The sequence below is a fragment of the Spea bombifrons genome, chromosome 12 (genome assembly GCF_027358695.1).
Source record: "Spea bombifrons isolate aSpeBom1 chromosome 12, aSpeBom1.2.pri, whole genome shotgun sequence".
Taxonomy (NCBI): Eukaryota; Metazoa; Chordata; class Amphibia; order Anura; family Pelobatidae; genus Spea; species Spea bombifrons.
This window is the reverse complement of record NC_071098.1, coordinates 23,193,713-23,217,990: the sequence shown is the minus strand read 5'-3', so window position 1 is coordinate 23,217,990 and position 24,278 is coordinate 23,193,713. Positions and strand designations below refer to the sequence as shown.

At 38.6% G+C, this 24,278-nt stretch overlaps 1 protein-coding gene across 1 annotated transcript; it reads right to left on the bottom strand.

Annotated features, from left to right (window-relative positions):
• Positions 1–2,942: 2,942 nt before the first annotated feature.
• EMP3 (epithelial membrane protein 3) lies at positions 2,943–23,910 on the bottom strand. Its single transcript, XM_053451624.1, has 5 exons — positions 23,753–23,910; positions 8,405–8,490; positions 7,245–7,347; positions 4,018–4,158; positions 2,943–3,474 (listed from the first exon to the last, which is right to left on the bottom strand). The coding sequence occupies exons 2-5, from the start codon at positions 8,480–8,482 to the stop codon at positions 3,305–3,307; spliced, it is 492 nt and encodes a 163-aa protein (XP_053307599.1). The 5' UTR covers positions 8,483–8,490; positions 23,753–23,910; the 3' UTR covers positions 2,943–3,304.
• Positions 23,911–24,278: the final 368 nt, after the last annotated feature.

Genomic DNA, 24,278 nt, shown 5'->3' with positions numbered 1-24,278 from the left:
TGAGGATGTAAATTCAACTAGCCAAATGTTGTTTAGTTATGTCAGGTCACTTTAACTCCTTTTATACCCATAATGACTGGAATTTATATTTTTAATATAATTATGTTATAATGCTCCTATGGTGTCTGACATAGTCTGCATGCTACCTCCACACATGGCACCTGTCAAAGGGTGGGATATATTAGGGAGCAAGTGCACATTTCCTCCTCCTCCGTTTCCTCCTAAGGATCTGAGTGACTTTCACAAGGGTCAAATAGTGTTGGCTAGACGACTGGGTCAGAGCATCTCCAAAACTGTAGCTCTTGTGGGCCTGCAGTGGTCAGTACCTTTCAAAAGTGGTCCAAGGAAGGAAAAGCAGTAAGCTGGTGACAAGGATATGGGCAGCCTCATTGATGCACGAAGGCTGGCCTGTGTGGTCAAATCTAACAGATGTGTAACTGTAGCTCAAATTGCTGAAAAAAGTTGATGCTGGTCCTGATATAAAGGTGTCAGGACACACAGTGAATCGCTGTTTGTTGTGTATGGGGCTGCGTAGCTGCAGACCAGTCAGGATGCCCATGATGACCCCTGTCCACTGCTAAAAGCGCCTACAATGGGCACGTCAGCATTAGAACTGGACCACCGAGCAATGGAGGAAGGTGGCCCCGTCTGATGACCATTTTCTTTTACATCATGTGGATGGCAAGGTACACACGCATCGCTTAGCTCGCAACTTACATGACTTAAAGGATCTGCTGCTAACGTCTTGGTGCCAGATACCACAGCACACCGTCAGAGGTCTATTGGAGTCTTGCCTCCACAGGTCAGGGCTGTTTTGTTGGCAAAAGTGGGACCTACATAATGTTATGGCTAATAGGTGTACTTTTGTCACACATATATATATATATATATATATATATATATATATATATATATATATATATATATATATATATTAGTATTGATTGGTATGAGTATAAATAACAGTTCTACAACCTTAAAAAGTAAGAATAATGATTACATAAAGATCAATGGGTTAATAAATTGTGTAAAATACATTATTCAAATTCTAAAAGCCTTACCCAATTACATAAATAGTTATTAGTAGCTCGCAAAGCCATAAATGTCTTGGTTAACCCTCTGAGAAAAACATATGAGAGCTATAAGTGCCATCAGCTTAGCCAGGCCAGTGCCACTAACTCCCCACTCGGCTCTAGGCATAAATGACCTATGGAGGCCGTCCTGACATGGGACACGGGAGATCCGTAATATCCAAGAGGGTGATCAGTCTGCCTAGCATGCAGCACCAGTCAAAAATTAACTAGGGAGGCTGTCCCGACACGATGCAGTCCTTCATAGAGTCATAAGCTGGTAGGGAAGATCAATAATCTCCAAGAGGACGATCAGCCTCCCTGTTATGCGGCAACCTCCCCCCTGGACCTACCATCCTAGGCCTACAACTAGTTTGCCCAGGCCAGAATATATCACTGTCTACAGCCCCAACGGAGAACTCAAGACCATGCCTGGCGACATTATGTGCATTGATTGAACGGCACTTTGTATTTGAGAAACCCTGCTTAAGTCTTTTTAATAACATGTATGAGATTCATTCCATTAATGAAAACACCACATTTTCATTTATCATTATAATCCTTACAAAATATATAGTTTCATTTCAAAGCTCTAGGAGGAAGGCAATACCGTCCCTACCAAGATATAAAAGGCCAATGTATTTTTTGTCCCCTTAAAAACGATATATTTTCTTGTAGGCGTAATAGCTGTTTAACATTTCAAAAAGATCAATTTACCGGCAGCTGGGTTGGGATTTTAAAAAGCTACTCTCTGTCCTCGAAAGTGAATCTACCTTAAAGGCGATATTTTAAGAATGGAGAAGAAGAGGAATGCGATTAAATCCGTTCTTCAGATTTTTATACTTTATAAGGCAGCTTCTTCTTGAGTAACCGTACAGCCAAGCGCAAATGTGATCCTACTTCCAAAAAGTGAAACAAAGCTTTTGTTCATGTAGCCGTAAGGCTTTTTTTAAAAAAATCTTTGATTTGTGCCATAAAATGCAAAAGGATGGGAATAATCTTCTTTTGTGTATTTTATAAGAATAATGTGTATTTTAAAAGAATAATAGGTAACTGTATCATTTCTATACTCCAGTTAAACAGTCATTTTTAAATATTACGGATCTTCCTCCAATATTATGTAGAGGTTCCAACAAGTGCTTTGATAATAAGGCACACTGGAATCGTAGACTGGACTGCTGCTGGTTGGAGCCACCTTATATTCATGAAAATATATTCATTCCGATTGCTTCTTGGTTTATAGCAATTAAAGGGACACTCATTGGCATTAAGCAGAGTCCCCCAAATGCATTTGCCCCCTTTGCCACCCCTCCGGAAAATACAATGAGAGCTCTTTCCTGACACTGACCGTTCTGTGGCAACAAATGACAGAGAACGAAGACGGGGAAGGGCAGCTGCCGCAGCAGGGTTCCAGCTTTTAGGTTTCTAATTTTGGAAGAATGCATATTAAAATACATTTGCATTTTTCTTCAGAAGGGGTGTCAGGGACATTAGTCTTTCCCTTTAACACAGTCCAGGTAAGGATGAGCTGATTAAAATTTAAGTCCATTTAACTGCTGAGACAAAGGTCCAACCCTAGTAAGGCATACCTGCAGAATAGCTTGCATGGCACTGTATAATGAATAATTAAATGAGTGAGATTTCTCCAGTCACCTTACAGAGTTAAGGCAGAAGGTGCTGCTGCAGGTACATTGACCAATCCTCTACTGGTTTTATTGGTTAATCAACCTGATCAACACAACGCAGTTTCCTTGAAATCTGGTCGCTTTGAGACACATGAACCTCATCACTGCTTATCCTTCTTCCAGCACTAGGAATAAACCTGCAACTTTTTAATAAATGAGGAGGTGCAATAATTACTTCACAACGGGAACCTGTAAAAGGGCATTTATTTCTGTTTTTTTAAAGTACAATACGACTCAACATAGACATTGAGAGTGAATCATAAGGAATGTGAATGGTCAAGATTGAAAATGTGTACAAAGGAACACATGAACGCCAATAAAGCATAACATTGTTTTGAGAGTAAGCTGCTTCTTAATACATTTGCTTTTGTTTAAACCAAAGAAAAATGTTTGTCTGATGGACAGAAAGGTAGACGTTTTTTTTTAAAATTCATGTAAACACTTTACAATTAAATATAAAATTCATGTTCACTGTATTAATCTTTGCACTGATGAACACAATGATTTTATTTACTTCTGTAAGTCCCTGACATGTCGACGGGAAAATGCTTACTCCCTTTTTCGCAGATGGATATACATGATACCGCTCACCATGCTAAGAGGAAATGCCACCCAAGCCAACACAAAGCAGTGGCCAAAATATCCTGTTTTATCTCTGTCTGGATGAAACTCTGTCACGTGACTTGCGTAGATCACTGCTCCGGAAAACACAGCAAGGCCTACAGAGTAATGAAATCCCTTTACTACACATGACTGTCAATCTGTACTGCAAATATTATCGGGGCACTCCATGGATTGTACCCGAGTAGAGGTCTGTGCAGCTACCAGGACACCCTCCTCTAACGCTTCATTCGTGGTCTGCGTGCCCTTGCTGTTGCGTACTGGGATATGACATCATATCCTGGATCTCTCCAACAACAGGTAGTGCGCAGGACTAAGGTTAGTAGAGGTCTGTGTAGGTAGCTGCACAGGCTTCATCAGACTATTGTGGCTGCTGAGGGGCTCAAGAGACAGCTGCCCTGGGCCCATAATGCAAGTCTGCACCCAGGGCAGTTGCCTCTTTTGCCCCACATTAAGGACAAACTAATATTATTAGCAGCATTAGCAAAATTATTATTTTTACACGTTAATGTGGATACTGTCGGTTGTTCTTAGGACTGGGTATCTATGGTACATTCTTGTTATTAAGATATTACTTATCATAAAGAATTGCAAAACATTATAGCCACTCATTGGTTAACTTCTAATATATCTCAACTTACTTGCGACAATTTGTAAGACACCAGTTGCATAGAAAAGTCCTCCTCGTTCCATCAAGTACAGCTGGCACATAAAAAGCATGAAGGAGAAGCTGGAGAATAGGACTGCTAGTACCATGAGTGCCTGGACAGCATGGAACCACTCTGAAAACAAAATGGCAGATATAAGGCAAAAGCAGCTGTTGCTCATTCCAATGTTTTTGTATTCAATTAAGGAAAAACATCTCACATTATGAGTTCTAGTCATGATCTGTATTTATACATTTGCCATGAATCCCTGATCATGCCAGTGGTCATGCTGTGGCTTACTTTTGAGCAACATCATGCATTGGATGGAATACAAAGACTCTTCCAAATAGTTGGATTTCGATTAGGAATAGTATCGTGCTAAAAATACCTTATTCTATTTAAAGAGCAGATGTAGCCTGAAAAAAAACCTACATAAATGTTGTATCTGTTATGTTATCACGAAAATGGCTTTTTCCCCCCAATATATTTTTATAGTGGCTTTTCATTCATCTGAATTGTTAATGGAAAGGTTGGAGATGGAGATGTCAGCTCTAACCTATTGCGGCACGTCACGCTTTTCTGCATCCCCTGCCTAATAGTTTTTTCTACTGCATTATCATTTAAATAGAATCGCCCCCCCCTCTTCCCCAACTATGCTTCTACAATGAATGGACACTACAGGTTGAACAGTACATGTTTTTATTTCCATGTTATGCGTTATTGATTTTGTTATGCATTATTAAATGGGGATCTACAAGAAAATTTATGTAGCTTGCTATGCGCTTAAGGTCCAATTCAAGATACTTTAGTCACTTAAATTACTTTACAGTAACAGAGAAACAACCAATCCATTTATTGATTTTCCTTACAAAGCTCAAATGAGGCCCTCTTTTCCATATTACGCCCCTACATTTCAATTACTCTTAGGAGCACCAAAGCTGAGGTAACATGGAGTCATGTGTCCTTGTATTTGTTCTGAATGCATAATTGCATGTATTGCTTTGTGGTTCAACATAAGTTTAACATATGTTGTTGCAGTCATATTATAGAGCTATTACAACATACGTGATATGGACAAAGTAGTGGGACACCTGACCTTTACACCAACAGGTACTTTTATGGCACTGCATTCTAAATACATAGACATTAATATGTAGTTGGTCCCCTCTTTGCAGCTATAGCAGCTTCCACTCTTCTAGGAAGGATTTCCACAAGAGTTTGGAGAGTTTCTGTGGGATTTTTGCCCATTTATCCAGAATTTGTGAAGTCAGGCACTGATGTTGGACGAGAACGCCTGGCTGGCCATCTCCATTCCAGATCATCCCAAATGTGTTCGATGGGTTTGCAGTCAGGGCTCTGTTAAGGCCAGTAAAGTTCTTCCACACCAAACTCATCCAACCATGTTTTGATTGAAGCTATTATAGCTGCAAGGGGGGGGGAGGCAACTTAATTTTAATGTCTATGTATTTAGAATGGGGTGTCATCAAAGTCCCTGGTGGTGTAATGGTCAGGTGTGCCAATATTTTTGTGCATATAGTGTAAGTGCAAATTTCTCACAGAAATAAGATATCATAACATGCCTTTTCCACTTGTAATAAGTAATTACAATATACATTAGCAACAGATGTAATTAGCATCGGCATCAATGGGTCCACTCATGCATCAAGAAGCTTTAAGGAGCCCCTTGGACCTCCTCTCTACACTTCCGAGGCTACAGGGGCCTAAGTTATCTCCCTGCAGTCCAATGCAGAGGCACAAACTAGAAATATTTTAATACATTTAGACTGCAGACAGCCATAATTTGCACCTAGAACATCAATCTGTAAAATATTTAAAAAAAAATATTTAAAAAGTATGAAAAACCTTTATATGCATGTTCCAGACACGTTATACTTTCCAAATGCATTCTGTTCTTTAATATATGGTTAGAAATTTGAATTGGAGCCATAATTTAATCTGATATCAAAAAAGTAAAATACTTTAATTTCCTTTATTATAAAATCATATGAACAGGGCCCTCCTCACCTGTTGTTTCTGTAAGTCAAATTGTTATGTTATATACTATTTGTTATGTCCTGTTTTCCCATTGTACAGCACTGTGGGATATGATAGCGCTATATAAAACAACATATAATAAATTCAAATAATTTTGCGTTCTTAAGTTTTGGGGACGTTTTGGAGATGGCAACTAAAATGTGGCAAAAAGAAATCCAAAATGTCCCTTTTCTTTTTATTTCTATTTTCTTCTTTGAAGATTGGAGACTGTTTCTCTCTCTGATCCCCGCTCTAGCTCATCACACAATGATCAGTAAGCAGGGGTCTGCAGCCACACATTTCTCATTACTATGTGAACAGCCAGCACAGGGGTCATCAGAGACCCTGTGGGGTTTCTACATCTTTTCTAAATGTTTCTGTCAGCATTCATACTGCCAGATGGAAATGCCAGAATGATAATTTGGGCATTCAAGTAGCATAAGTGTAACCAGTGCTCTCACTGAGCACCATTGCATTGGTCTCTCAGCATAGAGGGAAATGTTCCTGGTGGTGAAAAATCATTAGAGTGTACTATTTCCCTAGTAGTCCTCTGGGCCACATATTTTAGAACATAATTGTATGCTCTAATGTTGTTAAGGGGGGGTTGTATTTTAAACTGTGGATCTTTTTGGGCTGGGTACACTTACAGTCTTTTCCTGATAATAGGATTAAGAAACAGGTGGTTGTACTATTTCTGCTTTAAGTATTTTGCTCTTTCCGTCCTAAATTCTCTGTTCATCAAGCCACCTGTTTTTCTGTAGACTGAGATTATAGCATGAACGTAGCTGTGAGAGCTTTTTTATTCCCTTTTTTCGTAGCTGCTCACACGGTGCTGCTGAGACCCTGGTGGCTTTAATGGGCACTCACATCTATATCTAAATGAGAGATAAATGCACCATGACCGTTTTCAGTCAGGTTCTTTCAGGTTCACATAATTAGCTGCTGCCAATGGGATTTTCACTGAACTTTAAAGGGTCCTATGTGCTATGTTCTGATCCAAAACAGTTTATTTTTGTTTAAAAAAGTTTAATTTACATGTTTTATTTCATGTTTTATTATTTCTTAATGCTATGTTGGTTGTTTGTGCAGTTGACTATAGATGACATTCAAAGGGATAATAATTAGGAAGCATCACCCCAACTACGTCTTGGGATAATTAATTTGTTTCAGAACTCAGGAGAACTCACCGTTAGTCGACACTGTAGAACACAGCCATACATTGGTGTTGTTGTCAAGAAGGCAGTCGTACCATAAGTTTACAGTCTCATCTTCAGCGAATACCCACCAGGACTGGAGAGACATAGAATAAGGTACTATATGTTAGCAAACTGGATGCAATACATGTATTCAGTCAAAATTAGTTGATATATTTTTATCTTCTATAATAATTTTTTTGAGGAAAAGGCATGTTGAGTCTAAACGTTTGTCATGTTATTTATGTATATGCAGATTATTTTTAAATAAGAAGAAAGTAAACCAGAATTGATCACGCTGTCTTTAATAAATATATTTAAAATTGAAACCTAAAAACACAAAATGTTTACACCAGGTAAGGACCAGTTGGCCTATCTAGTCCGCTCATTTTTCCAATGTAGAGACACAGACCTTCATCAGTCCTTGGTCTAGTCTAAGGTTCATAATAGCCCTATGCCTGTCCCATGCGCGTTTAAACTCCCTTCTGGCTGAAGAGAGAAGGAAGAGGTTGCATAGCTCTTTGGTGAGTGGGACTGGTTTTTGTTTTCACATCAAAGCACTGACCTTGGGGCTTCAAAATAAAAAAAAGTGAATTTCTCTTATATGAATAGCTTGTAATCCTCGTCCGTCTCATAGAAGTCTTACGTAAAAGGACCTTAAGGACCTCTTCTGCATTTGAAGCTCAATGTAACTATTGACTTAGTCAGGTTACAGCCTCTTGACTTCTCATTACATATATTCACCCAGCTAAGTCGCGCGTTTAGGACTGTGTTTTTTTTTTATTCACTCATTTTGCATACCTTGTATGCCCCATAAAAGGACAGAAAAAAAAGATCCAATAAAGACCTAAACGCCTCCTAAATTACTTGCCGCTTTAAAAGGCCTGGCGGCTGCATGACATAAGTGAAACCCACAAAAAACATTAGGTAGGGGTATAAATAACCAGTTATTAAACAACATTGCCATTTGCTAATAAATAACACTACAGTACATATGCTTATATAAGCTATAAAAGCTATAAAAGGCATTTATTGGACAATGTATAATTCAATGCACTTCCTCTGAGATCTTCTGTAATAACAAGGGTTATAAATTAATTCAACTGGAATGTCTATATTTCTAGTAAAATGAACATCATACATTACATACTTACTTTATCAAGGGTGGCAACAAAGAGGATAATCAAGATGAGGATATGAAAGGCTGTAATACCAAAGAGTAGAAGCCTCATCTTTAGGTCTGTTGGGAAAATAGAGAGATGGGTTAGACTGACATTCTGCGTAGTTATATAGGTTGGTGCTCTGCACCTCCCATGATCCTTTGCCAGCCGGCAATTGGCTTAATACTGTAGTGCAACCACAAATCGACAACTGGTGTGCACTGGACTTAACATGATTTTATAAATTATAGGTCTTGTCAGACTGACTTTGTATATATTTTTCTGAACTGTAAGCCATAATGTGGACCAGGGAGATGTGGTGCACTTTGCAAATCATTTATAAAACAAGCCACAACATATTTTACAAAGGTAAAGCAGGACTAGGGGAAGTAGTTTTACTCAAATATATAATTAGTTGAAAGGCAGAAAATGGAGGGTTGATATCTTATATATTATATGCCATCAATCCATTTTTTTTAACTTTATTTATAAATTATATGGTGCATTTAGATATTTGTGCCATCTCCCCTCTGGCGTAACTACAGGGGCTCGGTGCAACCCATTGTTTCTGTCTCCTCACACAGATCCAGGTCGGAAGGGGCCTTTCTAAACTATTTTGAACTGGCACGGGGAGACAGGAACATATCTATGTCATGTGACGTCATGTGACCCCGTGGTGAACCCGAGGCTGCTCGCACAGTGAGCAAGCTCGCAGGAGCGATGAGAGGTAAGCGGGGGCAGGAGGTAATGAATGTATATGTGTTTGTCTTTATAAATGTATTGTATTGTATTGTATGAATTGTGTGTGTGAGCATGAATGTGTAATTGTGTGTCTGTGTGAGCATGAATGTGTAATGGTGTATGAGCATGGATTTGTGAGAATGTATGCGTTAGTGGGGTGAGATGGAGTATGTGTACGTGTGTGTTAATGAATATGAGTTTATTTTCGCACCAGGGCCCTGTGGTTTCTAGATATGCCCCTGGATGTCCCTGTAGAGGGACTTAGACACTGTGCACGGTGAAGCCAAACAGGCTGATCACCCCCCACTCCAGACTTACTGCACTAGTTGGCATACACCAGAATATGCCACTGAACAGCATATGGTTTTTTTTACAGGTTTTCCGATGCTTACAATGCTGCAACTAGTATGTGAGTACATCAAGTGGTGCTTGCACAGCGTACATCTTAAAAAACGTATTTTTGATGTTTTCATTGGGCTCAAGGCAATTAACAGTGTCCAAGAACACCATATATTCTTTATCCCATGATAGCAGAAAACCAAACATGGAAATCCCCAGTCGTTTGAAGGTGACACGAAGGAGACCACTGAAAGGACAAGGGGGACCGTCACGCAAAATCAGTTTTTGTTCCCACAAAGTTGAATAAGTTAACATTGGCTAACTGAAAAATATCTGCTTCTTTTCTTCTACTAAGATGATATACATAAATAAACTATAATACACAGATATGTAGCTTCTTTAGAGGCCTTCACAGATGTGTTCACCCAGAGACATCCCCACATTTTGATATGGCGGCACAAGGACCTGTGGCACCTGGAAACAGCATGTTATACTAGACAAAGTCCTCCATATTGTTAATGGACCTTCTGTGGAGAGCTTGGATGTCCCTTGTAACTGGCCCATAAAGCAGTGGCATAACATGTAGCCTGATAGGCCAATAGGACAATCTTGTTTTTGGCTAAAATACACCACTTGTCCTTACACCATATAGGATTTTTTTCTAGGGATATATATTATTATTCAGAGTATTGTAGGATATTCCGTTTACACTGTTGATTCACTGGTGTTAAACGCTGATTCCCTTATTTTAGGCCAGCTAGGTCACTGTTCCAAAATCAGAATATCTATCCTACCATCTGACAGTTTATATACACATACACATATATAAAGGCACTTGGGGGCCTTCAGCTTAGCTACGGGTGTTTATTTAATCTTGAACCGTGTATCAATGTTTCAGTCCATGTAAGGAAAGACTCCCAAGAGAAAAACTATTAAACTGATTAAGGTCAGCTCCAGGACCAAAATATTGTCATGGCTTAACTTAGACAGAAGGGTAAAGAATGCCATTATCTCGTTCCCTGTGCACTGCAAATCATGTTATGTTTGTAGTTCACAATTGACGTGAACAACAATTATATTAACACATTGCACGGGGGCGGCAGGAACATAACACTGCAACTATATCATTAATACATTGTTAACAGCTGATCTCTCCTGAATCAGCGAGTAACAAGATATCATTTCTACTGCAAACCTTTTTATAAAATTAGAGTTTTCCATAAGTACCACATTCTAATGCATATATCTAATGTCTATAAGGTGAAATAGATAATAGGTAAAATAGGTTTGCGGGTAAATAAAATACCATTAAAACAATTAAACTGACTGCAAACTATATCTAGATTTTATAAGTTAATGTGGTTATACTACGAGCTGTGAAGCCAATAGTTCATCTTGAGTGTCTGGGGTTGAGATACACTACCATTCAAAATGTTGGGGCCATTTAGTTGTTTTCATGGAAAACAAGGGTATTTCTAGCTGTAACATAATTGAAAAGGGGTTTTCTAACAATCAATTAGCCTTTTAGACTCAAACCTGGATAAGTGAACACAACGTGACATTGGAACACCGGAGTGTTGCTTTTCTTTAAAAAACAAGGACATTTTTTAAGTGACCCCAAACTTTGAAAGGTGGGGTATATTTGCTCTTTGGGGTTCAGGACAAATTTCATATTTTTTTCTCCACTTGTATTTAGGTAAACAGGTCACACTGGCTTTTTTTAAGACAAGTTAAGCATTTCATAGTAAAGAGGACTGTCTTCAAACTAACTTTTTGTGTAAAACTAAAAAAGATGCTTAATTCTACAATACAACACTATACGTATTCCGAATTAACAATTGTAATGCACTATATATAACCAAAGTACATTTCTCCTTCTTTCGATACGAACACAAAAGTTAACAGATTAAACACAGTAACGTGTCAATATACTGAGAGCAGAATACAGAAATGTGCTAAGCCAGGAGTAGAGTTCAATTAATCACATTCATTTTCATGGGCAGAGTATCTGAAACTTGCTATATCTCTCCTGTAACATAATAGATTTTATTACACGCAATATGTAGTGGTCACAGATCGTACTGAAGCTTGAGTGCTACAGTGTATTATAGTTGGCACAACTTAACGCACCATAAATTACTCATTCTTAGTGTGCCAAGTTGCCGACTGCGGGCACCTTTTACTAAGACCTTGTGTTCCTCTTATGAAATTTTTATTACCTATGATTTAAGGGAGACAAATTTTAGTGCAAGTTCCAGTAAGACGAAAAAAAACAACTATATATGGGCAGGTATTTCTGATCTCAGAACTTGCAACTCCCAGAATGCCCAGGCAGAAAAAAGTCATGGTCTACAACTTAGTTCTACTGGAGTTTCAGAAACTGCTTGTTCCTCAGTCCAATGGCACTAGTTATAGATTAGAGATTTTTGGCTAAGGATCACTAACCTGCCAGCATATAAAATCTGGACACCTGGGTGGGAAGCATGGCCACTTGCCCGCTTTACATGAACAGGTATCTACCGACGTTAGCATTTCATGGAGGCAAAGTAGGAGCTGCACTGGAGGTCTTTGATGCAAAAGCACAGACCTCCATTGATTTTTCTTCTTACTTCCCCGGGCCTGTCAGGGGACATCAGGGGATCTCCCCAACCAGCCCTAGCTCCCTGCAGGAGAGTAGACAGCTAGCCAAGACAGAGCCTGAAAATGCAACTGTCCCGTGAAAACCAGGGCTGTTGGGAGGTGTGGGATCAGTTTCTTACTGACTGTGAGACTTGCAGAAATAAATATTTCTCAGAAACAAAGGAAAAGAGATAAAGTTAACGGTGGGCTTAAAACAAACGTTAAATTATGTCAAAATATCAAGACATGGAGTATTAACAGAAACGCATCCTGGCCTAGGCCACAAAACTGGGGAGCAGAACACCATCTTGGATGATAAGACCCCACAGTGTGCTAATGTTCTCCAATCTCCCCAACAGACCAATTTACACGATGGAGCGCAGCCTCCGTAGATTGCATTAAAAGGCGCTCATAGCCTTTAAGACACATAGTATTAAAGGTGCACATTTAAGGTCCCTTTTAATGCAGTGAGGATGACAGGCTTGGAAGTAGAGCTGCCCTGGTTTGGGTTTACGGCAGTGCCAAAGGTAAACACATTGTTGAGTATGAGCCAGATGGGGGAGGACAGGTCTTGATCACTACATTCCGACAGTCCCAGGGCAATCAGTATTCAAGTAAAACCTCATGCTTCCACTGTAGAGCAAGGAGTTATTTAATAATTGATAACATTACCGCAGCTGTCATTATACAGAAACAAATCAGTATTGCGTACCAGACTTGTTTGTGTTTGCCTGTGTATGTAGGGTCAAAGTATTATGCACAAATGATGCGTATTTGTGTAGTATCCACAAAAGCTGAAATCATATTATGATCTAATGACTCACAGACTTTGGTAACTATAGATTGTAGCTCTAGATACTGTCAATGGACATGCTGCTTCTTTAGATGCCTTCTCCAAGCTACATTTCTAGTGCTTTTTTTTGCCTGCCAAGAGCTGTGAGCCACTTCACAGCCAATTCACAACACAGTCTTTTCCTTGGGTTTATGCCCAAACCTGATCCCTCTCTAAGTACTGCCTGTTCTTTGTTTCTCTACTTTAATAGATTGACTATGACTTTGTTTTGAATTCATCCTTGATCGACCCCCAGTGTTCCTCAAAATCTACTATTTAGGATTCCTTTGCGCCTTCTGGATTCAGCTAGGGTCAGATATCTTACAGGCCGTGTCTTATGTTTTGTAAATCAACTTTTGTAAAAAGTATTTTGATAACAGAAATAGTATGTTAATTTAGGATTAAATTATCATAGAATACATATGTATATGGTGGTACTTCAGTATAAAGGACCAGATTCATCTAAAACGGGGTTGCATTTAAGAATCAAAATTAAACTTTCTTTCTTACCAGAAAGGTTTTTATATGCGTTTATTGTAGGTGAGTTGAAATAAAATATTTTTATAGTTAAATAATACACATGTAGAGCCCTACATTTCTTCTTTTGTATTCAATGAAGAACATCATAGATGCAATCAGAAAGTCAATCAACAGGGTATGCTTTAGACCTTTCGTGGTGCTCCTTGTAACCTAAAGTGGAACCGCTTGTAGAAAAAGTACTTTTCTTCTCTAAGTAGAAACATTAAGATTCCTAAAACTTCTGCCGTTCTTTTCACTAAAGTAAATTATTGATGCTACTTATGCTTATCATAAAAAAAGAAATCAATTCAGCGACCTGCGTACAATAATTTTTTATATATACACTATTAAGGCCATATTATATTAAGTACAGCATGTATGGTTCTGTCATGTGGTCAAGAACCTTTATAATCATAGGGCGGTCAAATAAATGACTATTTTTTGTTCATTTTAAAGCGAGTAGCGTCCCTCAAGGGCTAAGCTTTGCTCAAGGCTACTTTCTAACGATCTTTGCCAGTTCCAAATTGAGTCATTAAAAAAAAATTATAGACAATGCTTTACCTGCTACAATGATGTGTTCTGTTTTAATATCTAGTTTGATAAGTTCTAATTATGATAAATAGCACACTCTTCAGTTAGCCATCACATTTTACTTAAGTGATATGGTATACAAGGGTCCACCAATGAAAAATGCACATTAAACCTACTTTCTAAGTAATTTTAGTATGTGTTCTTTGACCTGTATTGAAAAAAAATAATGTTTTTAGGGGAAACAGCAATTCCAGAACCGGAGAACACTGCCCACTTAATACTCCCATTTTATTCTCGTTATATGCTGTTCTACAACACAAGGCTAGGTGACTTGTTTTATATGTCTACTATTTGCAATAATCCCACTGATGCAATATTTTGGTTTTTTGGTCCAAATGTAGATTATGCAATAGAGCAATAAGAAGAATGTCATAATTCGTGCTGGGACCACTATTCATGGGTGCTCAAACACCACACTAAGTTGTTTCTTTATAGCAATGGTAATGAAGTGCGATCAAAATTCCTTTTACGTGTCTGCAAACATTAACCGTTAGAATTACCTGTGAGAAAAAATCATAAAAATACTTAAAACCTGGAAGTGGTGCAGCTCCAAAGCTGCAACTCACCAGCCCCTCTGCAATTTCACGTGAGGCATGTGCCTATAGGACCAGCTACATCAGACCCTATGTTAATCCCGCCTAGCGTATATATGTATGTATATATATATATATATATATATATATAGGTGAATCCATCTGATCATCTTTTAAGATTGTACGCTTGTGAGCAGGACCTTTTTTGCCTAATGTATCAGTTTGCCTTATTCTGTCAATTCTAGTTTTGTCCGACCCTTTCAATGTATGGACTGTAAAAAAAAAAACTGGGTAAATTGTCAGTGCTATAAAAATGAAATATAATAATATAATGTAATACATTTTTAAGTTTCACAGTGTATGTTAACGTTGCTGCTCTATGAGCAAACAAGCAGATATGGCAATCCCGAAAGATTTTTGTACGTTTCCAGAATCCCCCTTCCCCCACCCCTCATCCCTGAAATTTCGACTGTGCGGCTGTTGTTGCTAAATGCAGTTTTCTGTCTCGAAACTACCAAGAACGTGAGCAAGGGTCGTCATGTGTATCCAGGGAGGTACTCAAGAATTTGGCACAACAGAGGTGTCTACAGCCAGCTAGTAGCACTAATTTGAGACTTGAAAAACATTAAAGAATTTGAAACATGAACACACACACACGGGGAGATTGAATGAGGCGATTTACTATTTTTTTTTTTTTTTTCAGTTTACACAAAAATGTCCTTGTGTCTTTCCGTAAATTAGAAGCAGATGTGAGTCATCTGACCACATTAGTCTTCCCCTCCCACAGCGTGTTTTTTTTACTCTAGCTCGAGAAAATACGAATTCCTTTCTAATTTCATTTCTTGAATCTCGTTTATGCAAATGTTTTATCTTGTTTTGTAATTTGGTTTGTAAAGGGTCCTATTTTGTGTGTTTATAATCCATTTATTTTCAACAAAAAATGGGCTGAATCTTACAACCCCCTTGCGAAATATATAGTTAACGATATATATACACATATGTTTTGGGGTTTTCCGGGCAAAAACGGTATTTAACCCCTTAATGACAAAGCCCGTACATGCACGGGCTCAAAATGCATTGTTCTCAATAGGCAAAATGAAATATCTTATGAATTTGTAATGAAACCATTTTGGGTTGGAGTAGATCAGTTTGAAATAAACTGACTGCACGTTCAGAGAATTAAGTGAGTATTGTAACTAGTATCAAAACTAGTCAAAATTAAAAACCTGTAATGTTTTATAGTCCCTGGTCGAGCCCCCAAGGCAGGTTGGGTGCAGATGTGTAGGCTACCTTGTGGATAGTCTGCCTATATAAATACAGTTTCATTCGCGTTTCCTGTGCCAGAAACTAGTGGATGGATTGAAATCATACATGTTTTATTCATTGAAAGTCACAATAATGAGGGTATAAGACTAAAATGCCATTGGGGTTTAATATTTATTTAACGTGGAGTGTGAGGTTAGTTTGCAGGACAGTTGCAGTTTTAGCACACTGATTTCAGCATTATATTAAGGACCAACTCCAGTGAGCTTCTTCTACAAGAAGATCTATATCATCATACATGGGGACTTCCTGGCTCCGGCTGTTTGGAGACCTCCGTCTTAGGGGAAAGTGACTTTGTGAAGGGCAGGGCTAGCCGTAGGGCAGAGCTGGCAGTATACGTTGACAGAGCCCCAAACAATTTCAGTTTGTATGGGGATGGGAATAAGGCAGTGAGTGGGCATGCCTAAATGGTGCTCCTTCGACCCAGAGATTGACCACTGTGATCCGGAGAACTGGTGAGATCCCAGGTAAATATATATAATGCATGGGTAATAAGTGGATGTTTCTTGAGCATCAGCTCATTGATTAAATTATATAGGGCTAGCTTGGCCCCTCTTGCACAAGGAACTGGAAATGAGCTTCTCCCTTAAAGCATCCATTGGCAAGACCTGTGTGGCCACCATTGATAACAGACATATTCTGAGACTAAAACCAGGGTCAGATAATGCAGATAGAAAAGGGCAGCTAGGTACATTATATACAATAAAAACATATAAGGATCTAAAAACGAGAAAATTAAAAAGAAAAAAAATAAATGTTTCTATTAAGTCAGCCATTACTTTTTATTAATGTTCATGAAAGAAAAATATATACACCAATCAGAAATTTGCAAACTATATAAAAATGATTACTCTATAAATCAAAAATATTTTTATGGATTATCACATCATGTATTAGTTCCATCCTAGTATAGCAGTTCTAGGAGGTCTTCAAAGATGTATATCTTCCTTTTAAAGAAAACATTAAAAATATATAAATATTGGTTGTATAACCTTTTTAATAATATGTCTGACATTACTGAAGTCAGTTATTAAGTTATTTTAATTATTTCATTAACAGCAAGTAACCAATGGCATAAATAACCTAACCTTCAAAAGACATACGTTATAACACGACCCTAACCTACTGATCAGCTTCATTAAACAAACATTTCTGATCTGCTTCAAAAGACCCCCAAGATCATCCAAACATACAAATCAAAGTGTGGAGACCTTGTCCTTGGCTTTCCTGAAAGGCTCGTGCAAGACAGCTATATATAAATCTTTTTCATGTCCTTCATATGTATAAAACAACTTTTCCATCTCAAATTATCAAACTCAAGCCTATGTAATAATAATCAGAATCTAAGTCATTGCATTATATCTGCGAAATAGCTCAAATGCTTAGTGGATTTTTTTTATTCTTATTATTTCTTCGTGGTTAAAAAAAAAGCACAAATGACTGTAGAAAATTGCAAATTTTGAAAAATAGTGGTTAAAAAAGACAACCCCCCCCCCCAAACCATTGGACAATTATTAAGTGTATCATATTAGTATTAACTCAATTCTCAGGTATAATAGACAGATAATGACTTGCGGAAAGCAACACCTACTATTGAATTCCCCAGGCCAATGTTGTCAAGGATGGATGACATGACTACACACTGTGATATAGATTATGCCGCGCATGACCATTTTTTTTCAAGCAACTCCGCAATCAATAACAAATCAATTTAATGCCACATTAGCCAGTGAAGCATTGAAGGTCAGGGTTGACTTGATGCATTTCTCAATTTCTCTGCTTGCATTTGCTTCAAAATATTAAGTGATTTCTAAGCCAGGCGGCAGTTCGAGTGCATTAACTAGGCTTGATTCGTTTCATATGGAAATATGGCATACTGCTTAATCTGTTTAATTATTACAATTAAGTGGTTTACTCTGAACACTTGCTATATCTACATATTCACATTTTCATGAAACGTGAAATATTGATGTAGGAACCAGGCAAAAAAAATACAATTTTAAAATAAATTTCTGTTGTGGTTTTGTTGGTATATTTATTTTGTAAGTAGAGTACCTAGTAATGTGTTGCAAAACAGATACATATTCAAGTTTTGCATTAAAATGCTTTACCCCATGTGAATAACATGCTGTAAATCCCATGTTTGCTACAGTTGAGCAATGTCTTTCCATGCTTGGATTTGGACTTCAATGGCCACTGCTAGCCCAAGCTGACATTAGATGCTCCATACTTGAAGTCACATTTTGTCAAAAATGAAGCTGTATTTTACAACCTTTTCAATGATATGTAGCTTGCGTGAAAATGCCGTCCCACTTTCCACGGAATTACACGCCACTCTAGGTTGCGTGTCACGTAGTCAATGCAGTGTTCAGATCTCCAGGAGCCTTCTAGCTCACAATGACTGGCTTCCAGGTGGTAATGATACGATTTATAGAAGTTTATCCAAAAATATGAACTCTTTATTACTTACACATTGTTTATTGAAAACATATATTAAATATGGCGGCAGTTCCCCTTTAAGGTTTTATATCAAAAACAGGGCGTCTCAGTATTCCACAGATTTGTATGAGCAAAACACTCCTCCCCCCAAAAAAACCCAATAAAATACATGTAAAATGTAATCTATTCTCACACAACATGCATATTGTATGACCCAGGAAATAAATGATACAAAGAGGCACAGAAAGTCCTGCCACTCAGACAAAATATGTTTTGGTGGCATCACTGCTTGATCTTCTGTGCACTTCCCAGTTAGTGGCTGATAAACCACTACTAAAGGTTTGCTTGGGACCTCCAAAGAGCATCAGACACTTTGTTACAGGCAGTGCTGGATTAAAACTCATTGGGGCCCCTAGGTACATGTGCACAGCACACACATACATATTTATACATACATGTACATACAGATCTCGTTATCTTTTCTGCTTCAATGCATTATCTCTATTATGTGACCCTGCTTAGCATATGCATCCCAGCTACCATAGCATGAGAAGTGAAGGTTCTGCTGTCTGTTTGGCCAGTGCGTCCACAGCATTATCTATTAGATCACTAGGGTACCCCAAATGTTTGGGGCTCCTAGGCACATACCTAATGTTTCTATGGATAATCTAGCACTGGTCGCATTATATAATATATAATAAGTGACCTTCCACCAGTATGTTTGGAAAATAACCACTACTGACCTTTAGATTTTCCTGTGACAGTAATTCTGAATGTGAATAAAGGAAAGTGGCCGAACTAATCATCACATCTATGTACCTGGACACCTATGAGTTTAGTGAGTGGTATTCTTTTAATTGGAAGGTCTGTACATAAGATGACACAGAGACCAGTACCTAAAGCATAATGGAATGGTAAATTAGGGGTTCATGTTAGAAAGTCGGGCTCCATGAATTGGGAAAAGATTCACAGAAAACAAATAATTCCTCTTACAACTTCTCGGTTCTATGTCGATAGTTTTACCTGCCCCTGAATGATTTCTCTGTTGTGGCATTGTTGTTTAAAAGCTTCTTTTCAAGTTAGGATAGACGGTCACACTTTAAAATGATAGATCTTCCATCTGCAGACACACAAAGCATCTTCTCGATATATAGCTCCCTTGCAGCATAATCTCTTATAACATTGAGCATTTTTGAAGCAAGATGTTCCAAAAGTCAAAATCCAATTACTTTTTCCTTTGATCTGTCATTTTTGTTTGCTTTAAATGTCTTCTATTTTATTTCACAACACCATTGTCATTGTAAGTTATAAATCCATATTTTGTCAACACTCAAACCTGCTTTTCTGTCATAGGGCCAGAATGCCAAATTCGTTGACATTCTTGTGATTTTCTATAATTTGTTACGTCTTTCTTTTGTTCAGTCTAAAATATAAACTATAAAATAAGTCATAACTGAATCATACAAATGTATGTATGTAAAATCATCTCTGTAAAACAAATAATTGTAATGGCTTTCTTTGGGGGCGGCCTGGCGATGACAGAGCGGCCCTGGTACTTTAAGGCCAGCAGCCACCTGATGACATAGGTGAAGCTGACGTAGCGATTGAAAGCAATCAATATTGGTAAATATATGAAGGCAGCAGGGCCATCTTTAATACTAATGAGACTGTGGCTAAACCTCTGTTTTTTTGGCACTCGTAAATACTGTTTATTTTATGAATTTGGGTGGACAATGCGCTTGTGATCACCTAATGCCCTCTTTTTCCATAGAAAAATTCATCATAACTCATTCAGTTTTTGTAAAATTTTATTTTCATGTTAAAGAGATATATGCATTACATGTATGTATATTTTGATTTATTTCTATAGTATATTTATGTGCGTTTTTTCTAATCATACATGTTTTTTCGTTTAGAAATAATATATGGCACAGAAATGCTTCCTCAAACACATCGTTTTGATTGTACGTAGCGAGAATGACCATACAGGAAGTGTCTATGGGACAAACCACTTGAAATGGGGGAGATGGAACCCATTTGCCTCAGTTTTACCTTAATTTCACTGCAGCTTATTTACCTCTAATGTGGGCAAAGTATGCGGCCCCTAAAGACTTTAGACCATGTACAGATGCCCTATCTGCAGGGCAAAGACAAAATGCCGCCTGGGGCGAATTTTAAAATGCCGCCCCCCCCTTATCTACCCTTCCTCTCCCTCCGTCCCTGCCGCCCCCCCCATTATCTACCCTTCCTCCCTCCCTATTATCTACCCTTACCCCCCCTACTTGTACCTACCTTTCAGCAGTCCTGCGGCGAGTCTCCCTGTTCAGTCTCGGTGCCGGCTTGTAATGCTGAGCACCGGAAATGAGGTAATCTTCCGGCGCTCAACATTACAAGCTGGCACCGAGACCGAACAGGGAGACTTGCCGCAGAGGAGAGAGGGGCACTGAGCGGGTACTGACAGCTTAGTAAGCGAAAACCACTCGGCGCCCCTTTCTCTCTCTTTCGCTTTAAAAAAAAAGGGGGCTTGGGGCAAAGTGCCGCCCCTTCAAAAGTGCCGCCTGGAGCGGTTGCCCCACTCGACACCATTGTCGGGCCGGCCCTGCCTATCTGCACTGTGGTATAAACGGACTTACAGATATGAGTACAAGGGGTGACATACTTCCACCTACTGTCTACTTACCATAGAGGGGGATCAGCATATCTACAAAATGTAGTTAAAATAGCGTCACTTAGAATGCCATTTGTTCCATTAACAACTAAGGGAAGTAAAATTTAAAATGGACATTTTGTGTCCCCCAGAAAGCATTCAATGTAGAAAAGATGAGGCATCCTGGAGTCATCTATCTTCTGTGGGTTTTTAACTTGTAAAGCCTAGGCCCCATTTCTATTAACCGAAATCTGTTAGGGATGACCCATGGCCCACTGAATAGTGATGTATTTTTTATGTCTTCGTTCAGTTCCCCACGTATAATAAGGCCATAGTGTGTAGCAGGTAATTAGACTGTTGTGGGCATTATTCTGCTCATAGTTTGGGGCTAAAAACCATTAAACTGATAATGTAATATAATTACATTAAAAGTATCTGAGCTTTTAGACACAATCAGGATGCAGAGAACTCTATCATGTAGCCCTCCAGTTTGATATCTGTGCTTTAAAGTAATATTACTGTTCCCATTACATACTGTGTGACTTCATTGCTGTTTTGTATTGTGTTTATGAGGTAATATGCAATGACAACAATGCTCCTCCCCGCTTCTGTAGATGTCACTAAAGCCATTGAAAATATGTTCAGTTTATGGATGCTCATGCCCACATGGATATCTTGGCACTTCTTAGTATTGCATTTTCCTCCCAACCACTTTCAAAATGTTTAGATAATTATTCACCCAGTTGCCTCCCAAAGGAATGTAAACTTAGTGAAAAATATTTACGCACTCTGTCCTACACCATCACAAGTAACAACCGCAGCACTGATCAGCGACACACACTACAACCTGATGGTGGCTAGACTCTCCCCCAAATACAACTTTACTTCTGTACTTTGTGTTCTACCCCATGGTTTTCCAGATGCTGATGTGCCTGCAACATTTACAATCCATCCTTGTAAGCATATACTCCACGTATGCCCCTTTAGGAGGCAGCTACCTTCTTTAGAACCCTAAATACTGACTGCTTTCTAGCTCTAAAATGTCTATATGATTTGTGAATATAAAGTACTTTTTATCTTCCAAAGGGTTTAGAAACAGCTTTCAATAGGTCACAAACTCATGCAAAAAGTCTTACGCCCTAGAAGGGTGCCCATGTTTTGGCCATTAAAAATATAGGAAGGTGTAGCAAAAAGTACATAGGTGGTAGAGGCAGACAGGGGTACATCTTACCCCACATTATGTATTTAAACTGAACACAGGGATATAACGCAAGGTAGTAATGTGGGAGCCGCAATTAAGATCTGTTCTGAAGCAATCAAGTTCAGTGGAAGGTCCACTGATATCCCAAACTAAATCTGGCCATGGAGAGAGACTGAGAAAATGGCTTGACAGAAGAGAAGAGGAACTAATGTGAGTCACAAGGAAAAGAAAAGGAGGGGAAAGAGGAAAATGATTGGGCAAGGAGGAACTGTAAATAGAGGAAGGAAAGGGAAGAAAAATATTCTTGTACCTGCACCACCCATTACCCTGACAGTGAAAAGTGAGAGGGAAGCAGGACCAACAAAGTGGGAAATGACTATAGCATCAAGAAAGGGGAAGTACTAGGGCACCTATTCCTGGAAAGGAACTCTGGGTATAGGTCCGGGCAATCATTTGTCAAATCTGAGTCTAGAGCAGATCTAAGGAGTTTTCAGGTATGTGGGTGTAACATAGAGTATGGTGTCACCAGCCTGGATCATGGGGTCAATGAACCAACTCATGTCCTATTGACATGGCCACAGTGTCCTCACGCATCTCTGGAAGGACATTTTGAAGATTCACTTGAAGTCCTCACACAACTGTAAACCAGGAATTAGTCACAACTTGACAGTGGCCCGACAGTTATAGTCTTGTGATGTCATATGTTATAGCACATAATTAATTAATAACCTTTTCTACAGTGGCAAATTGCAAAAACAAAAAGGAGCAGATATGATAATTACATTTACCAGAGTTTATGAATATACATTATAATCTACCAATTCTGCATCCATGGAATGCAAGTACGCATTTGTTTAATTTTTCCAGGGCTAGATTAAAACACCACTGGAACAAGCACTAGGAAGAGTACCAGAAATCTCGGGAGCCATAGACAACCCACACAATCATGTAATCCCTGCTTTGCCCCAGGCAAAGCCAAGTACCATAGGCAGTAGCCTAGGCTGCATTTTGGATATCAGCCTGCAATATTACAAAAACACATTTTTTAGCAGAATAAACACTTTTGATTACCAGCTATTTTAAATATCATTCTGGGAGGAAACAAGTATGTTGCTGGCTTTTACTAAAATAGCTTTTTGGGAAATTGTATATTTTCTCAGTGGGATGAGTGGAAAGAATGTGTCTGTGATGATCTGCAGTACACGTGAATGATTTATATTGTTGAAAAACAGAGAATTTTTTATACTTTAAGCCAAGAATGCATTACGATACATACTTACAAAATTACCATATCCCCGATACTTAAAAAAAAAAAAAACTACTTTATATACACCATGAAAAAATACAACCATGACTAATAAGTAAAATTAGCATTAAGGTAGCAGAACTCAAACCAGGACTGGGGTTTCAGGTCTTTGGAAAAATTTAATAAGTATACGTTTTTTCAGACCCTTAAAACCAACAGGACCTTTCTGAGTTGACACGATTAGCAAGGAGACACGTGGGTTTTTAACGTTCAAACTCAAGCCATGAGAAAAACAAAAAAAAATGACCTTACCTTTAAAACCAGTGAAAGTTTTGTTTTTCGGGCGTTTCGTCTCTTCCCGTCTGTAGCTCCTTGTTCACGCAGAAGTGATGCCTTGAGTGCTAGCATGCATAGAGCTGTTTGCACTGGGCACACCTCCCCTCTTCCAAACTAGAAGAGAGACCCTATCCACCCACCCCACACCCATTTGAACCACATGTCAAAGAGAACTTTGCTGAACATATTACTCACATGCCTCCGAAGCTCCTTCCCCTTTCTTGAACTGGGCAGCTGCCCAGCACACATTCTGCATCTGTTTCTCTGCCTCCGTTGACAGATGTTTTTAATTACGTTGGGAGAGTATGCAGTTAAGTTAAACTAGGCGGCAGAATTTAAACGCAAAATCGATCACGATCTCGTAGGCTTTGTGGTTTTGTAAACCTCGTAATACTTCATAGATAATTAAACATATCCTGCGTATGTGACAATTCACACTATTTACTATCTGCAGACACCCAAAAAGTTTATGAAGTGGGTGGTTGTTGTAAAACATTCCAAA